The sequence below is a fragment of the Oncorhynchus mykiss genome, chromosome 17, assembly GCF_013265735.2.
Source record: "Oncorhynchus mykiss isolate Arlee chromosome 17, USDA_OmykA_1.1, whole genome shotgun sequence".
NCBI classification, from domain to species: domain Eukaryota; kingdom Metazoa; phylum Chordata; class Actinopteri; order Salmoniformes; family Salmonidae; genus Oncorhynchus; species Oncorhynchus mykiss.
The window spans coordinates 8,007,091-8,026,484 of record NC_048581.1 but is presented as its reverse complement, the minus strand read 5'-3'; the positions used below and the strand labels follow the sequence as shown (position 1 = coordinate 8,026,484).

Genomic DNA, 19,394 nt, shown 5'->3' with positions numbered 1-19,394 from the left:
ATATAATTGACATAAGTTGAAACACTGTATGCAGCTTTGTGTACAGTGCATTTTCTGTAATTATGGATTTGATTATTCACTGTCATTAATTAAGTTATGTTGACCTATACTAACAGGATGCAAAACTAAAGGTAAATAAAAAGGTAATTTATGTTACTGCTTTGTTTTTTCATGTTTTTTAGTACAGGGTTTAGGCATCATTCAGGATACTGGTTTGTATAAAATATCACCACCTAACCAACATGAAGAGACGCCAGTGAAGTTGAATGCAGTGGGTGTAGTAGCTTCGTTGAACCAGAAGGTGGCGACCCGTAATTTAAACAGCTTTAGGCATCAAACCAGTGTCCTGAATGATGCCTAAACCCTGTACTAAGAAACATGACAAAACAAAGCAGTAACATAAATTACCTTTTTATTTACCTTTAGTTTTGCTTTCCTGCCATGACTGGTCTCACACTCCAGTACTGTAGGTGTCGCTGCATGCACCTGTCAGTTGGTTGCGATCCGCCAATACAAATTAAAGAAGAAGTTGCCTTCCTGCCATGACTGGTCTCACACTCCAGTACTGTAGGTGGCGCTGCATGCACCTGTCAGATGGTTGCGATCCGCCAATACAAATTAAAGAAGAAGTTGCTTTCTTCCAATAGCGGAACCTTGATCAAGGTGCTTCACGTATTATCTGAGCCGAACATTGTTTCCAAACAAAAATGTATGAAGATATGAGATCATATTCTTAAAATGGCAATCAGCAGAAGAAAACATAACAAAGCGACCCCCCCCATTTCTGTAAATTGCGGAGTGTAACCACTCTCACATTCCTAGACAGAGTTATGGATGCAGGACTGACCATGCATCCATGATAGTTTTGAAGCTATATAGTGTTTAGGGTTTACATTTACTTTGTTTATCAACACTGGAGTAAAACAGGCTTTAATATGTTGGGTTCTAACGGGGTAAGAGTTTATCTAAGCTTGTGAGGAATTTATATTCTTCAAGAATCAATGGGTACATGAATGTAGGCAGCAACATAATGATTTAGTGCAGTTGCGCAGTGTATGCATCTATCGCAGCCTTGACTGTCTTGAGTACGCAGATAGTTATTCTCACGATGACAGTGAAGTGAAGGCCGTAAGAATGGCAAAAAGATCAGACCTTCGTCTCCAGTTTACTACCTTTGTCTCGAGTACATACCTACCTCTCCTGAATACAAACCAAGTAAACGCACGTGTAACTCTTCATACGGATCTTGAAATGGAACCAGTTGGCTGAGCGCTCTGATGTTGAGCCAGACCAGGATGAAGTGGGCGGAACAGCAGTGACAGGTGTAGTGGAGATTTTTTGGAAAGAGGATTCCTGCTTTTTTGGCCGAACCACACAGTGTCGGGCCGGGGAAAGGACTAACTGGGAATGGTTACATCTGTAAACGTTTCGAGAATAGTTGAGATGTTGTTTTGTGCATCCTCCGCTCAGAGGAAGCGGACGTGTTGTGATTTGCTCTACGGAGTAGGGCGCCACTCAGAGGTGATCAGTGTTGTAAACATATTCCTGGTGATTGTTAAACCCGCCGTTTGGTAAGACACAGACCCGGTGGCAATGGCGAGTCTGAGAATACTCTGTCTGTCTTGTTGAGCTTTGACACCGACTTTTCTATTGGCGCCCTGCTCCCGAGAGCAAAGAAATGCACTGCTCTTGTCCCGAGAAACGTGGAGCGCTTGATCCCTCTGGATGGAAGAAACGCAACAAATCACCAACAGTCCACTTTGAGTTACTTTCAATGACTCAACAGTCCCCAACCTCTTCTCCACTCAACCAGAACGAGGTCTGTGATGTTATTCCGGCAGACTCCGGCAGACTACCATAGAAGATGATCTCGTCAAAAAAAATGTTTTATAACTAACTCAGGACCACAGCCTGTCCTTTAAAAGTGGGAACAAATTCGTTTTTTTTTTTCTTTGGCAAAGGGTAAAATCTACAAAAATGTGTCTTAACAGCTAGTTTTGGGAACAAAAAACTGTATTGAAATCAAACATTTCACCGATGTGAAAGTTTGCATGAATTCGTACAAAATCGATCTTCTCCCACTGCCGGCCACTGGGCATCCTCTCATCACCATATTTGGTAGTGAGTGGAAACGCCAACCGGATGCTTCACACTAATATATTTCCGGTGAAATATCTGGCTCATTGTTCTATCTGTGACGTCGTTCTGGGAAAGGAGGTGGTTCGGAGTTACGCTAGATAGCTGTTATTGTTGTTGCTAGTATCGTCGGTAGTCAACATTTCAAAGTCCAGGTCCAAAGTAAGATCAAGCTTTTAAAACATTCTATAACGATTCTATGTACATTACACATTATTTTGTCGACACAAAAAGCTAGTCTTCAGGACATTAGAGACGGTCTAGCCATGTTATCTAGCTAACGTTAGCTATAGTGGGTTGAAGTTGCCTATGTTTTCATCTTCATCCTAGGCTAGCTAGCTAGCTATCGTTGTTAGCAAGCACGTTTGTTTAGCTAGCTACATTCAAGACGTTGTATTTTGTGACTGATCACATTATTTGTCATCAATGTCAAATATGTGATTAGTGAATCGTTCATTTCAACCAGGCAGCCTGGTCACTAGATAGTAAGTGGGCAGGGACGGCGCCAGAACTAATCAGCTGGACAGGCATTTGATTAACTATTGTGGCTGTCGGTGCCGTTTAAGATGAGGGAGGACCATTGGCGATTTTAGCATGTACATCTTGGTGGAAAAAAACAACAACAAATGTGGCATGCCAGCAAAGCCACTACACAACACAACTCTAAACAATACATTCATTGCATTATAACGGTGACAAACGGTGCCCACAAACTGTTAGGACCTACATAAAGCTGTCCCAACAGCAGTCCCAACACCTTACCACTGCTACTCTTGGCTATCAGCAGAATCTTGTCTGGCAGCGAATCAGTTCATTCAGACTCATTTACTGCCTTAAAAAAACAACAACAGCTGATATGGCTGACTTGCTTAAACAAATGTGGTTTCTAATGACAATTGAGATACAAACTATGTCATAAGGGACGACAAGCGGATAAGAGGAAATCCATAATTGCGCGGCACAAATCATGCTTCTTTGACAGCATGGCCAATGTTGAATGTTTATCAATATAAACTTGGAAAATAGCTTCTTAATCCCAGATTTGAGACCCCAAAGCCACTGATTCCTACCAAACCACTCGTTGAATTTGCGATTTCCAACTTGTGTAATGTTTATGTCCGATGAGCACCGATATGTTTTCTCAATAATTTATCTTCATAAAACAAGGATTAAAAATGATTTTCCAGTAGATTGTCGACTTGATTCATGATGATTACTGCTAGCTAAGATTGTGAAAGTATAATGTCCAATCAAAGCTACTGTAGATATAATGTGATTTGACGTAATTTTATCTGTGGCCAATGACCTTGAGACTTCTTGGATGGGCACTTCTATGGCAGCAGCCGAAGGGCTAGAATTTAAGGTCTGCTCTTACACTTGGCAGTGACGTAAAGTCCTCATAAGTGACAGAACACTAAGCCAATCACAGCACGACGCTCTGTTTTTTTTCTTCCTGCTGGCTTGCACCACTACACCACAGAAAGGACTTAGCTAGGCTGAAACACTTGAGTTTTGTAGCTGCCTTACTCAAGAAAACAAAGAAGGGACTTAATTAATTAATTAATTTATTACATTGTTTGCAGCAAATCAGGCAAGCCCCTCCCCCCCAAAATGAAATAATATATATATATTTTTTGTGCTAAAATGTGGGGCTCAAAACAGGTGGGGCTCTGCCCTGAGTGACTGGTCCCCACTTGGAGGATCATAATGTATTGTATGAGCAAGGCCTTATTTCTATTACAGCTTATTGGATGACTCCATTCACCCAGCTCAGTGTAACATCCATAGGTTTAGGTTACGACAAGGTTCCTAACATGTCACAATAACTCCTCCCTGGCATTTTCATTCGTTGTCATGTCAACCAACACTGTATTCAAAGCGCCCACTATTATTTATATTCTGTCTATAGAATTGTAATAAACATTCTATTTCCAGGATTCCAACCCAAGTGTTCTGATCTAAATCGCAATTGCAACATTTGGTTAAAAATAAGGCCTAGTTTTTTTTACCCCCTTTTCTCCCCAAATTCGTGGTAGTTACAGTTGGTAGTTACAGTTGGTAGTTACAGTCTTGTCTCATCGCTGCAACTCCTGTATGGACTCGGGAGAGGTGAAGGTCAAGAGCCGTGCATCCTCCAAAACACAAGCCAGCCGCACCAATGTGTCGGAGGAAACGCCGTACACCTGGCCACCGTATCACCGTGCACTGTGCCCGGCCTGCCACAGGGGTCGCTGGTGCACGATGGGACAAGGACATCCCTGCCGGCCAAACCCTCTCCTAACCCGGACGACGCTGGGTCTATTGTGTGCTGCCCCATGGGTCTCCCAGGCACCCAGACACCCAGAATCCCTAGTGGCACAGCTAGCAGTGTGATGCGGTGCCCCATGGGTCTCCCGGTCACACAGACACCCAGAATCCCTAGTGGCACAGCTAGCAGTGTGATGCGGTGCCTCATGGGTCTCCCAGGCACCCAGACACCCAGAATCCCTAGTGGCACAGCTAGCAGTGTGATGCGGTGCCTCATGGGTCTCCCAGGCACCCAGACACCCAGAATCCCTAGTGGCACAGCTAGCAGTGTGATGCGGTGCCTCATGGGTCTCCCGGTCACACAGACACCCAGAATCCCTAGTGGCACAGCTAGCAGTGTGATGCGGTGCCCCATGGGTCTCCCAGGCACACAGACACCCAGAATCCCTAGTGGCACAGCTAGCAGTGTGATGCGGTGCCCCATGGGTCTCCCGGTCACACAGACACCCAGAATCCCTAGCGGCACAGCTAGCAGTGTGATGCGGTGCCCCATGGGTCACACAGACACCCAGAATCCCTAGTGCACATATGTCAGAGTCAAGGCCCGCGGGCCACATCCGGCCCGCAAGAAGGTTTTTTACGGCCCCTGGGATGATCTTGATTTATTATTAGAACCGGCCCGCAGCAAGCCGGCAGCCCGCAGATCTTTTACACGCACCAATACTACATTTCCCACAATGCAAAGGTGACGCACCGAGCAGTAGGCTGCTTCATTTCAATATTTATTGGCACAGCAGTCGTCAGCATCACAGTAAAATTAACTTTCAGATACCCATCAAAAATGGCAAAACGGAAGGTGGATACTGAGAACCGGGGGTTTCAAACAAGGTGGGAGTCGGAGTATATGTTCACGAAGGTAGCTGGAAAACCTGTGTGTCTTCTGTGTGGAGAAAGTGTGGCGGTACTGAAAGAGTATAATCTGAGACGACATTATGAAACGAAACACGCGGACAAAAACAAGAATATGGACATGGAACAAAGGCTACAAAAGGCAGAGGAATTAAAACGAGGCCTCAAATCTCGACAGGCTCTGTTCAAAAAAGCCAAATCACAAGGCCAGGCTGCTGTCAAGGCCAGTTTTATTTTGGCAGAAGAGATCGCTAAATCAGCCCGGCCATTTACGGAGGGGGATTTCATCAAAAACTGCATGATTAAAGTTTGTGACGAAGTTTGCCCAGAAAAAAGGCAACTCTTTTTAAATGTGAGTCTGAGCAGAAACACCATTGCCGAGAGAGTAGACCAGTTGTCCATCAATCTAAAAGAGCAGCTTGTGAAAAAGGGAAAAGATTTTATTGCATATTCCTTGGCTGTGGATGAGAGCACCGACATTTCTGACATTGCCCAGTTGTCAATTTTCATCCGCGGAGTGGACTCCAACCTAAGCGTGACAGAGGAGTTTTTGGCTTTACGTCCTATGCATGGCACAACTACGGGGCATGATTTGTATGAAGAGGTGTCAAGATGTGTAAATGAGATGGAGCTGCCTTGGGAAAAACTCGTGGGTTTGACAACCGACGGAGCACCTGCGATGTGTGGACACAGGAGCGGACTGGTGGCGAAGATACGGGAAAAGATGCAAGAGGAAAACGCGACAGGTGAGCTGACAGCTTATCATTGTATCATACACCAGGAAGCGTTGTGCGGTAAAGCCTTGAAAATGGAGCATGTAATGAGCATCATCACGCGCACAGTTAACTTTATCAGAGCCAAAGGTTTGAATCACCGCCAGTTCAAGGCATTTCTGACGGAGTTAGAAACGGAGCATGGTGATTTGCCTTATCACACAGAGGTGCGATGGCTAAGCCAGGGAAAGGTGCTTCAAAGATGTTTCGAGCTTCGTGAGGAGATTTGTCTGTTCTTGGACAGCAAAGGGAAAGACACAACACAACTCCGAGACGAAATGTTTCTGTGTGAAATGGCTTTTCTGTGTGACATTACGAGTCATCTGAATGCAATAAACTTGCAGCTGCAGGGTCGGGATCGTGTCATCTCTGATATGTACAGTACAGTGAAGGCATTTAAAACCAAACTGACTCTGTGGGAGACGCAGATGCGGAAAGAAAATTTGAGCCACTTTCCCAGCTGCCAGACCATGAAAGAGAAGCTCTCTACCAGTGCGTTCCCGAGCACACAGTTGGCTGATAAAATAGGTATGCTTGCCGCTGACTTTCGACGCCGATTTGCTGACTTTGAAGCACAAAAAAGCAGGTTGGAACTGCTCGGTAACCCATTTGCTGTTGACGTGGAAAGCTCACCACCAAACCTCCAAATGGCGTTGATTGACCTCCAATGCAATGATGCACTGAGGGCAAAATATGCGGCAGTGGGTGCTGCGGAGTTCGCCCGTTTCCTCCCCGGCACAATGCCCCAGCTGCGCATCCAGGCTGCTCAAACGTTGTCTATGTTTGGCAGCACATACCTGTGTGAACAACTGCTTTCTTTGATGAACCTGAACAAAACATCACACAGAAGTCGACTTACTGCTGAACACCTCCACTCAATTCTGAGGATTTCTTCAGCTCAGAGCCTTACCCCGAACATTGATGAACTTGTGGAAAAGATGGGACACCACCAAGTATCACCCTCAACCTCAAACAAGTGAACATTACTGTGCAATCACATATTTAGAGTTTTTACTCAGTTCAAGTTTAAAAGTTAAAATTTAATATTTGTTTTCACTGCATGTTACTTCTCCTTAAACAAAGTGTTGTTTTTGATTAATAGATTTTTGCACTTTATTTTTTTGTATTTCAATCCAATTATATTTTAAAAATATTTCAGTTGAGTGGATGATAGAAAATTGCTATTATTGTTTTTTCTTTGAAGTAAATTTAGCCCACTTTTGCTAAAATAGAAAATATAGTCTACTGATGGTGCCTTGAATACCGGTTTCTTTCATTTAATGTTCATGTTATGGGGATATTTATATAAAGGAAATTTGTCTTTTGTGTCTGTTGAAAATTAAAGATTACTGACAGAGCCATAAGAAAATATTGCTTTATTTATCTGATCATATTGTAATATATTTGTTAGGTTTTCAGTAGGTTCAATTAGGTTCACTAGACTATATGCGTCATTTAAAATTTTTTCAATGAACATTCGAACAGTCCGGCCCTCGTCTTGTAGCTGATTTTTTTATTTGGCCCTCCGTCCATTTGACTTTGACACCCCTGCCCTAGTGGCACAGCTAGCAGTGTGATGCGGTGCCCCATGGGTCACACAGACACCCAGAATCCCTATTGGCACAGCTAGCAGTGTGATGCGGTGCCCCATGGGTCACACAGACACCCAGAATCCCTAGTGGCACAGCTAGCAGTGTGCTGCGGGGCCTCAGACCGCTGCAGCTCTTGGAAGGCCCCGGCCGTGTTCTTTCTGCCCGTATCGTGAACCCGTAACGTGGCAGTGTGGAAATGATCTCGTACGAGTGCAGAAATGCAGGAAATCATTTCTGGTTGAATTGTTTCATAACTGTTCAATCAGAATGGATCACTTACTACTAAAGCACATTTACAACTTTTATTACTAAAACACATAAAATACCGTCATAAATTAGAAACATAGTGTGATATGATATTTTGGTCATGTTGCCCCTTCCTTCTCTGAGGAACGTCCACTTAAATAGTTAATATTTTTACAGGACCTCCTGTGGGCGCCTGCTTGTACCTGGACACATGTTCATGGCTGTTTATAATAAAGGCCATAGGCAGCTCATGAGTTTCAAGTTTGGGGAATCTTATCATTTATCCTACCAGTTCTACCTGTCTGCAGTCATGATTAGTGTAGGGGTGGCAGGTAGCCTAGTGGTTAGAGTGTAGGGGCGGCAGGTAGCCTAGTGGTTAGAGTGTAGGGGTGGCAGGTAGCCTAGTGGTTAGAGTGTAGGGGCGGCAGGTAGCCTAGTGGTTAGAGTGTAGGGGTGGCAGGTAGCCTAGTGGTTAGAGTGTAGGGGCGGCAGGTAGCCTAGTGGTTAGAGTGTAGGGGTGGCAGGTAGTCTAGTGGTTAGAGTGTAAGGGCGGCAGGTAGCCTAGTGGTTAGAGTGTAGGGGTGGCAGGTAGCCTAGTGGTTAGAGTGTAGGGGTGGCAGGTAGCCTAGTGGTTAGAGTGTAGGGGTGGCAGGTAGCCTAGTGGTTAGAGTGTAGGGGTGGCAGGTAGCCTAGTGGTTAGAGTGTAGGGGTGGCAGGTAGCCTAGTGGTTAGAGTGTAGGGGCGGCAGGTAGTCTAGTGGTTAGAGTGTAGGGGTGGCAGGTAGTCTAGTGGTTAGAGTGTAGGGGTGGCAGGTAGTCTAGTGGTTAGAGTGTAGGGGAGGCAGGAAGCCTAGTGGTTAGAGTGTAGGGGTGGCAGGTAGTCTAGTGGTTAGAGTGTAGGGGTGGCAGGTAGTCTAGTGGTTAGAGTGTAGGGGAGGCAGGTAGCCTAGTGGTTAGAGTGTAGGGGTGGCAGGTAGCCTAGTGGTTAGAGTGTAGGGGTGGCAGGTAGCCTAGTGGTTAGAGTGTAGGGGCGGCAGGTAGTCTAGTGGTTAGAGTGTAGGGGTGGCACGTAGTCTAGTGGTTAGAGTGTAGGGGTGGCAGGTAGTCTAGTGGTTAGAGTGTAGGGGAGGCAGGTAGCCTAGTGGTTAGAGTGTAGGGGTGGCAGGTAGCCTAGTGGTTAGAGTGTAGGGGCGGCAGGTAGCCTAGTGGTTAGAGTGTAGCGGTGGCAGGTAGCCTAGTGGTTAGAGTGTAGGGGCGGCAGGTAGTCTAGTGGTTAGAGTGTAGGGGTGGCAGGTAGTCTAGTGGTTAGAGTGTAGGGGTGGCAGGTAGTCTAGTGGTTAGAGTGTAAGGGCGGCAGGTAGCCTAGTGGTTAGAGTGTAGGGGAGGCAGGTAGCCTAGTGGTTAGAGTGTAGGGGTGGCAGGTAGCCTAGTGGTTAGAGTGTAGGGGCGGCAGGTAGTCTAGTGGTTAGAGTGTAGGGGTGGCAGGTAGTCTAGTGGTTAGAGTGTAGGGGTGGCAGGTAGCCTAGTGGTTAGAGTGTAGGGGTGGCAGGTAGCCTAGTGGTTAGAGTGTAGGGGTGGCAGGTAGCCTAGTGGTTAGAGTGTAGGGGTGGCAGGTAGCCTAGTGGTTAGAGTGTAGGGGCGGCAGGTAGTCTAGTGGTTAGAGTGTAGGGGTGGCAGGTAGTCTAGTGGTTAGAGTGTAGGGGTGGCAGGTAGTCTAGTGGTTAGAGTGTAGGGGAGGCAGGTAGCCTAGTGGTTAGAGTGTAGGGGTGGCAGGTAGCCTAGTGGTTAGAGTGTAGGGGCGGCAGGTAGCCTAGTGGTTAGAGTGTAGCGGTGGCAGGTAGCCTAGTGGTTAGAGTGTAGGGGCGGCAGGTAGTCTAGTGGTTAGAGTGTAGGGGTGGCAGGTAGTCTAGTGGTTAGAGTGTAGGGGTGGCAGGTAGTCTAGTGGTTAGAGTGTAGGGGTGGCAGGTAGCCTAGTGGTTAGAGTGTAGGGGTGGCAGGTAGCCTAGTGGTTAGAGTGTAGGGGTGGCAGGTAGCCTAGTGGTTAGAGTGTAGGGGTGGCAGGTAGCCTAGTGGTTAGAGTGTAGGGGTGGCAGGTAGCCTAGTGGTTAGAGTGTAGGGGCGGCAGGTAGTCTAGTGGTTAGAGTGTAGGGGTGGCAGGTAGTCTAGTGGTTAGAGTGTAGGGGTGGCAGGTAGTCTAGTGGTTAGAGTGTAGGGGAGGCAGGTAGCCTAGTGGTTAGAGTGTAGGGGTGGCAGGTAGCCTAGTGGTTAGAGTGTAGGGGCGGCAGGTAGCCTAGTGGTTAGAGTGTAGCGGTGGCAGGTAGCCTAGTGGTTAGAGTGTAGGGGCGGCAGGTAGTCTAGTGGTTAGAGTGTAGGGGTGGCAGGTAGTCTAGTGGTTAGTGTGTAGGGGCGGCAGGTAGCCTAGTGGTTAGAGTGTAGGGGAGGCAGGTAGCCTAGTGGTTAGAGTGTAGGGGCGGCAGGTAGTCTAGTGGTTAGAGTGTAGGGGCGGCAGGTAGTCTAGTGGTTAGAGTGTAGGGGTGGCAGGTAGCCTAGTGGTTAGAGGTGGTGGGTTAGGGGGTGGGGGGTGGGGGTGGTGGGTTAGGGGGTGGCGGGTTAGGGGGTGGATTAATGACAGTGGATTACCCATCGACAAGTGGCACACGTGTCACAACACCTCTTTGATGTCATAATGGGCATCAAAGTTAACCCAATTAGCTCAAATGGCTAACGTTAGCGATCGTTGCCATCACCACAGCAATGTTAGCTAGCTAGCTATATTTTCTTAGCAGAATCCTAGTAGATAGACCACGCATGCAACATTTTCCATCTATTCCTTTTTATAAGCAAAACTGTTCTAGTGAAACTCATCCTGTTTGTGAAACTCACTTTTCATTTTTTGTGCCTCTTTTGGATCCATCTCTAGCCTTCCATGGCTGAACCCAAGTCCACAGAGTCACCAGGTTCTGGCTGTGGTGTTCCAGACCAGAGAAGCTCACAGCAGGGTCCAGAGATGGTCTCAGTGAAGCTGGAGGACTGCAGTCAACCACTGCAACTCAATGTGAATGTCAAAGAGGAGCCAGAAGTCCTAGAGGAAGAGATGGCTGTCAAAGAGGAGGAGGAGGAGGAGGAGAGAGCAGTCAAAGAGGAAGAGGAGGAGGAGAGAGCTGTCAAAGAGGAAGAGGAGGAGGAGAGAGCAGTCAAAGAGGAAGAGGAGGAGAGAGCTGTCAAAGAGGAAGAGGAGGAGGAGGAGGAGGAGAGAGGAGTCAGAGAGGAGGTGGAGGAGGAGAGAGCTGTCAAAGAGGAAGAGGAGGAGAGAGCTGTCAAAGAGGAAGAGAGAGCTGTCAAAGAGGAGGAGGAGGGGGAGGAGGAGGAGAGAGGAGTCAGAGAGGAGGAGAGAGCTGTCAAAGAGGAGGAGGAGGAGGAGGAGGAGGAGAGAGGAGTCAGAGAGGAGGAGAGAGCTGTCAAAGAGGAGGAGGAGGAGGAGGAGAGAGCAGTCAAAGAGGAGGAGGAGGATAGCAGAGAATTGTCTGATCCAGATCTGGAGGAAGAAGTAGATAGTATCACTGACCCAGGTACGTTTAGGTGTGGAGTACGGAGAGAAGTTGGTGCCTCAGGGGATTCTAAAATTATTATTGCTATTATTGACAGCTCACTTTCCACAACTATTGTTAAATTTACCCCAGCTTTTAGACAGAGATGATATACTATTGGTAAAGTTAGCCCAGCTTTTAGACAGAGATGATATACTATTGTTAAAGTTAGCCCAGCTTTTAGACAGAGATGATATACTATTGTTAAAGTTAGCCCAGCTTTTAGACAGAGATGATGTACTATTGTTAAAGTTAGCCCAGCTTTTAGACAGAGATGATATACTATTGTTAAAGTTAGCCCAGCTTTTAGACAGAGATTATATACTATTGTTAAAGTTAGCCCAGCTTTTAGACAGAGATTATGTACTATTGTTAAAGTTAGCCCAGCTTTTAGACAGAGATGATATACTATTGTTAAAGTTAGCCCAGCTTTTAGACAGAGATGATGTACTATTGTTAAAGTTAGCCCAGCTTTTAGACAGAGATGCTATACTATTGTTAAAGTTAGCCCAGCTTTTAGACAGAGATGATATACTATTGTTAAAGTTAGCCCAGCTTTTAGACAGAGATGATATACTATTGTTAAAGTTAGCCCAGCTTTTAGACAGATATGCTATACTATTGTTAAAGTTAGCCCAGCTTTTAGACAGAGATGATACACTATTGTTAAAGTTAGCCCAGCTTTTAGACAGAGATGCTATACTCCGTGTAGCAGTATACCAACCTGTGTCTCTGACTGTTTGACGACTCTTTCCCCAAGTCGGTGTGTGTATGTATATCTGTGGATGGTAGATGGTTGTGATTAGAAAGTCGTTGTTTTCATCGCCCAGTAAATAATCTGCTGTTAATTAATGAAACAATGAATAAAGAGTTGTAAGCTTGGGCTCGTGCCATCACCTGCTGTTGTGCCCTTGACTAAGACCTCTTAACCGCCCACAGCAACTGGTCCACATGCCCCCATAGTACGGCAGCCCTGTGCTCCAACCTGTATGTTTATGTTTTAAACAGGAAGTCACAATTCCGTTGGACCTTGTGTTCTAATTGGACAAATAAAGGGATCTTAATTGTTTTTTAGACAAGTCTAAAGCCAATGCTTTCTGTTCCTGATTCTAACCCCATATCTGTCCATATTCCCACAGGAGAGATCTCCAACCCAGGTTCAGACAGTGAGCCCAGTTCCACAGCATCAGGAAACCATAAACACAGACAGAGGAACTCAAGACAGAAGCATCACCACTGCATGGACTGCTTCACTAGTTTCTATGATCCAGAGGAGTTGAGAAGGCACACTTGTAGGCCCCACCCCTGCTCAGATTGCAGAGGCAGTTTTATTTGTCCAATTCACCTCCTACCACGCAAAAAGACCCTCAAAAGAAAGAAAACGTACCCGTGTGGTCAATGTGGGAAGAGATTTCAGACACCAAGCAGCTTGAAGACGCACCAGCTTACTCACACAGGAAAGAAGTCGTACCACTGCTCCCAGTGTAGGAAGACTTTCAGTTGTTCGTTCAATTTGAAGAGGCATCAGAGAATACATACAGGAGAGAAGCCTTTCCACTGCTTCCAATGTGGGAAGAGCTTCCGTATGGAAGGACAGCTAAATGAACACAAGAGAATACACACAGGAGAAAAGCCGTACCACTGCTTTCAGTGTGGGAAGAGCTTTGGTCGGGCAGGAGCTCTAAAGGCACACCAGCTAATTCACACAGGAGAGAAGCCATACCACTGCTCTCAGTGTGGGAAGAGCTTCAGTCAAGCAGGACACCTGAAGACACACCATCGAATTCACTCGGGAGAGAAGCCATACCACTGCTCTGTTTGTGAGATGAGTTTTCCTCTTTTACAGACCTTAAATAGACACCAGCTTACTCACACAAGAACGATGCCTTATCACTGCTCCCAGTGTGGGAAGAGCTTCAGTCAAACAGGAAGCCTGAGGGCACACCAGTTAACTCACACAGTAGAGAAGCCTTACCACTGCCTTCAATGTGGAAAGAGTTTCAGTCATTCATCAAATGTGACGGCCCACCAGTTAACTCACACAGGAGAGAAGAATTACCACTGCACTCAGTGTGGGAAGAGCTTCAGTCTGGCAAGATATCTGAAGAAACATAGTCAAACGCACACGGGAGAGAAGCCTTACCACTGCCCTCAGTGTGGGAAGAGTTTCCGTCAGTCATCACATCTGAGGGCACACAAGTTAACTCACACAGGAGAGAAGCCCTGTACCGCTTCTCTCAGTGTGGGAAGATCTTCAGGCAGACAGCAGACTTAAAGAGACACCAGCTAAACGTGGACACGTTTTTATCCCGATCTACAGGCTCCAGATCAGATCCCGGCCCATTGACTGTTCCTAGGCCGTCATTGAAAATAAGAATTTGTTCTTAACTGACGTGCCTAGTTAAATAAAGGTAAAATTAAAAATATATATATATATATCGGAGTAAAACCTAGCGCGGCAGCCCGTAAAGTGTTAATACCTACCTGATTCCCGGTTGATGGCTCTCGCTTTCTCCGCTCTACAGGCTCTTACGACCAACCGTCACAATAATTTAACATGTTGAATATATTGGGCCTCAAATCAGCCATTATTGCTGAGTGCGAGCAGTGCTCAGAGCACTTATGAGGCACGTCCCACCGTCAGCCAATCAGCTCCTCAGAACTATAAAGGGTCTCTACTACACAAGTTCATAACAATGGCACCAAAAAAAAGGAAACAAGGCAGGATGTACTCTTGTTCCTATGGTGACTCGGTAGCTAGCTCAAGCTGGCTAATGTTACCCACATCTCATGCTCTTCAAGGACTTTGTGACTGTGTTATCTAGTGGGAAGCCGTTATGTTGTGTTCTAACTGGTCTCCAGTAGTTGAGCTCTAGCATGCCGAACATAACTGTGCTTTGGCTAGGCTAATAGCTAACGTTGGCTAGGCTAATAGCTAACGTTGGCTAGGCTAATAATTGCATATAGCAAACATTTTCGCATAATTGGTTAGATGGAAGGGCTGGATATTGATGCACGGACCGGTTTGGGTTTTTACTTTACATTCTATGTCGGCCGTCAATGTAATTTAAGAATTTGTTTTTATTGGACTTGCCAAGTTAAAGATTTTTATTTTTTTATAAATATAACGGTATTTTAATGTTTGGTTTGTTAAATGTGATATGCCGTGTCCATTTTGATCGTTTACTCTGCTACTTGAGTCATCTCTCTCTATGCCGCGTTCCACACAGACCTAGCCCCGCCCCTTTCATTCAAGGTGACACGTGTTGTTTCTGGTCCACCAGACACGTGCGTTCAGTCTGCATGGTCAATGCAGCACACGCAACAATATCAATACACTTCTAGAATGTACCCTTCCTTTTGTTTCTGACATTTCTGACATTTTCATTTGTTGTCATGCCAACCAACACTGTATTCAAAATTCCCACTTATTTATATTCTATTTCCATGATTTCAACGGTTCCCCCAAGTGTTTTGATCTAAATTAGAAGTCAAATCGCAATTACATTTGGTAAAAATAAATCCTTGATTTTTTTGGGGGGCCAATATCGTGCAGCCCTGCGTGGCAGTGTGAAAATTATCACAAATGAGTGCAGGAAATGAAGACATTGATGGAAATGTAGGAAATTGCATTTGGTTAAAGTTGATTTGTACAATATAAAACAATTAGAATGGAGAAAGAATTTTGTATTATTCAAAAACCTAAAATCCCGTCAAATACCGTCCTACGTGATATTATATATTTGGGCCATATCGCCCAGCCCTATTAGATGGTGTTATGTATTAGCGACACTTTGGTTTACTTTAATGTAGCTGTAAGCTGGGTGTTGATAGCAACTGGCTGACTCATTCAGTGCTAACGTTACGTTACGCAGGCTGGTAGGGCTAATGATAGCAGGCTGGTAGGGCTAATGCTAGCGGGCTGGTAGGGCTAACGCTTGCGGGCTGGTAGGGCTAACGCCCGCGGGCTGGTAGGGCTAACGCCAGCGGGCTGGTAGGGCTAACGCCAGCGGGCTGGTAGGGCTAACGCCAGCGGGCTGGTAGGGCTAACGCCAGCGGGCTGGTAGGGCTAACGCCAGCGGGCTGGTAGGGCTAACGCCAGCGGGCTGGTAGGGCTAACGCCAGCGGGCTGGTAGGGCTAACGCCAGCGGGCTGGTAGGGCTAACGCCCGCGGGCTGGTAGGGCTAACGCCCGCGGGCTGGTAGGGCTAACGCCAGCGGGCTGGTAGGGCTAACGCCAGCGGGCTGGTAGGGCTAACGCCAGCGGGCTGGTAGGGCTAACGCCAGCGGGCTGGTAGGGCTAACGCCAGCGGGCTGGTAGGGCTAACGCCCGCGGGCTGGTAGGGCTAACGCTCGCGGGCTGGTAGGGCTAACGCCAGCGGGCTGGTAGGGCTGACGCCCGCGGGCTGGTAGGGCTGACGCCCGCAGGCTGGTAGGGCTAACGCCCGCAGGCTGGTAGGGCTAACGCCAGCAGGCTGGTAGGGCTAACGCCAGCAGGCTGGTAGGGCTAACGCTCGCAGGCTGGTAGGGCTAGCGCTCGGCATGGATGAACACATCCACGCCAGACGTCAATCACAATGAGAATACACAAAGAGCCCTTCACTGAACAGAGAACAAAGAGGGGGGAGGGGTGGCTTACCAGCAGAGGGGGGAGGGGCCGCTCCCGGTAAGGCTCCCAACAGAGGGGAAGGGGCCACTCCCAACAGGATTTGTCGTCCTCTTTTGCTCATCTCACATCTCTAGTCTACATCAATGCTCCTCCCATCAGCTCGAAGGCGGTAAGTTTAACCCAGTGGTCCACAGACGGCCTGCCGGAGACATGGACACAGCAGAGTTCTGACCAAGAGTGACGATGACTACAACACAGCCAGGGAACTTCTCCATTGGAGAGCCTCTCCCGGCAGGCTCCCAGCAGAGTTCTGATGAAGAGTGACGATGACTACAACACAGCCAGGGAACTTCTCCATTGGAGAGCCTCTCCCGGCAGGCTCCCAGCAGAGTTCTGATGAAGAGTGACGATGACTACAACACAGCCAGGGAACTTCTCCATTGGAGAGCCATCTGCTGCACGCAAAAGTGCCTCAAACCCATATTTCCTCAAGCAGACCACGTAGACGGACTGAACCTGACATGGTTAAAAGTGTTTGTGTGTAATAAGATGCCATTTTAGAATGTGTGTGCTTTTCTGACAATGACCAGGTATTACCCTCAGGTGTCCACGGAAAAGTGTACTGTTTGGTATCTGTGCGATCTTAGTCTTCACAGTCTTCACACAGGCGGTGGCAGACGTTATGAGAGTACAAAGTACCCTCCATTTATGTGGACAGTTGAGTAACTCGTGCCCTGCCATGAGCCAATCACAGCTCTCCTCACCTGACTCGTGCCCTGCCATGAGTCAAAGATCAATGCAGGCGATGACTGCTATTCCCTCACCTGAGCCAATCACAGCTCTCCTGACGGTAGGCTTCACCTCATCCTGTCCAGGACTATAAACTGAATGTGTGAATACCACTCATTGTGTTTCCATGGTGACCAGGACTATAAACTAAATGTGTGAATACCACTCATTGTGTTTCCACGGTGACCAGGACTGTGAACTGAATGTGACCCTACCGACCCACCGTTCCCTGAAGACACTACACCGGGGAAAGTTCCCTGAAGAAATGAAAACAGCGGAACGTTCCCTGAAGAAATGAAAACAGCGGAACGTTCCCTGAAGACCGTACACCATGGAACGTTCCCTAAAGACCGTACACCGGGGAACGTTCCCTGAAGAAATGAAAACAGCGGAACGTTCCCTGAAGACCGTACACCATGGAACGTTCCCTGAAGACCGTACACCATGGAACGTTCCCCGAAGACCGTACACCATGGAACGTTCCCCGAAGACCGTACACCATGGAACGTTCCCCGAAGACCGTACACCATGGAACGTTCCCCGAAGACCGTACACCATGGAACGTTCCCCGAAGACCGTACACCATGGAACGTTCCCCGAAGACCGTACACCATGGAACGTTCCCCGAAGACCGTACACCATGGAACGTTCCCCGAAGACCGTACACCATGGAACGTTCCCCGAAGACCGTACACCATGGAACGTTCCCCGAAGACCGTACACCATGGAACGTTCCCCGAAGACCGTACACCATGGAACGTTCCCTGAAGACCGTACACCATGGAACGTTCCCTGAAGACCGTACACCATGGAACGTTTCCTAAAGACCCTACACCATGGAACGTTCCCTGAAGACCGTACACCATGGAACGTTCCCTGAAGACCGTACACCATGGAACGTTTCCTAAAGACCCCACACCGTTGATTCCAGACAGGATATACATAATAGTTTCCATCGTTCCCTGATTTTACTGTAAGCGTGTAACCTGTAGGCTATGGTACTTCTCTTATTACCTATCTATTTATATTTCATTCTATTTCTATATCTATATTATGATCCCCGCCTTTCATTCAGAAGTATCAACAGTAGCTGGTTGAAGTGGATTGTGTTTGTGTGATGATTTTACTGTAAGAGTGTAACCTGTAGGCTATGATACTTCTTATTACCTATCTATTTATATTTCTATATTATGATCCCTGCCTTTCATTCTGAAGTATCAACAGCAGCTGGTTGAAGTGGATTGTGTTTGTGTGCTGCACAGTCTCTAAGTTCTAGACCTCAGCTGAATCTGGTAATGAGTGGTGTGGCTGTTGAACAAGTTGAGGAGACTAAATGACTTGGCGTTACCTTAGATTGTAAACTGTCCTGGTCAAAACATATAGATTCAATGGTTGTAAAGATGATGGTCTGTCCGTAGAAAACCACAAAGAAGGCTGCAAGCAGGCTCTAGTTTTATCTCATCTTGATTCATGTCCAGCCGTATGTTTCGGTCCTGCAAAGAAAGACCTAGTTAAGCTGCAGCCCAGAACAGAGCGGCACATCTTGCTCTCCATTGTAACCAGAGGACACACAGTCTTGCTCTCCATTGTAACCAGAGGGCACACAGTCTTGCTCTCCATTGTAACCAGAGGGCACACAGTCTTGCTCTCCATTATAACCAGAGGGCACACAGTCTTGCTCTCCATTGTAACCAGAGGGCACACAGTCTTGCTCTCCATTATAACCAGAGGGCACACAGTCTTGCTCTCCATTGTAACCAGAGGGCACACAGTCTTGCTCTTCATTGTAACCAGAGGGCACACAGTCTTGCTCTTCATTGTAACCAGAGGGCACACAGTCTTGCTCTTCATTGTAACCAGAGGGCACACAGTCTTGCTCTTCATTGTAACCAGAGGGCACACAGTCTTGCTCTTCATTGTAACCAGAGGGCACACAGTCTTGCTCTCCATTGTAACCAGAGGGCACACAGTCTTGCTCTCCATTATAACCAGAGGGCACACAGTCTTGCTCTCCATTATAACCAGAGGGCACACAGTCTTGCTCTCCATTGTAACCAGAGGGCACACAGTCTTGCTCTTCATTGTAACCAGAGGGCACACAGTCTTGCTCTTCATTGTAACCAGAGGGCACACAGTCTTGCTCTTCATTGTAACCAGAGGGCACACAGTCTTGCTCTCCATTGTAACCAGAGGGCACACAGTCTTGCTCTCCATTATAACCAGAGGGCACACAGTCTTGCTCTCCATTGTAACCAGAGGGCACACAGTCTTGCTCTCCATTGTAACCAGAGGGCACACAGTCTCTCTTGGCTGAGAGTTGAGGAAAGACACTACTTGTTTTAATAACAAAGTGTTGGAAATTCCAAATAGTTTCCATAGTCACCGTACACACAGCTCTGACACACACACTTACCCCAGCAGACAGGCCACCAGGGGTCTTTTCACAGTCCCCAGGTCCAGAACACATTCAAGGAACCGTCCAGTATTACACAGAGCCGTGAGTGCATG

At 47.1% G+C, this 19,394-nt stretch overlaps 1 protein-coding gene across 1 annotated transcript; it reads left to right on the top strand.

Annotated features, from left to right (window-relative positions):
* The first annotated feature begins 11,316 nt into the window (after positions 1-11,316).
* Positions 11,317-15,392, top strand: LOC110493353 (zinc finger protein 239-like). The gene is made up of 2 exons (XM_036948761.1): positions 11,317-11,471; positions 12,629-15,392. Exon 2 carries the CDS (start codon positions 12,730-12,732, stop codon positions 13,762-13,764), a length of 1,035 nt encoding a protein of 344 aa, XP_036804656.1. The 5' UTR covers positions 11,317-11,471; positions 12,629-12,729; the 3' UTR covers positions 13,765-15,392.
* Positions 15,393-19,394: the final 4,002 nt, after the last annotated feature.

What these genes read in the sequence shown, in the direction of transcription:
- LOC110493353 (XM_036948761.1), top strand. Translation starts at nt 12,730, where the DNA reads ATGGACTGCTTCACTAGTTTCTATGATCCAGAGGAGTTGAGAAGGCAC.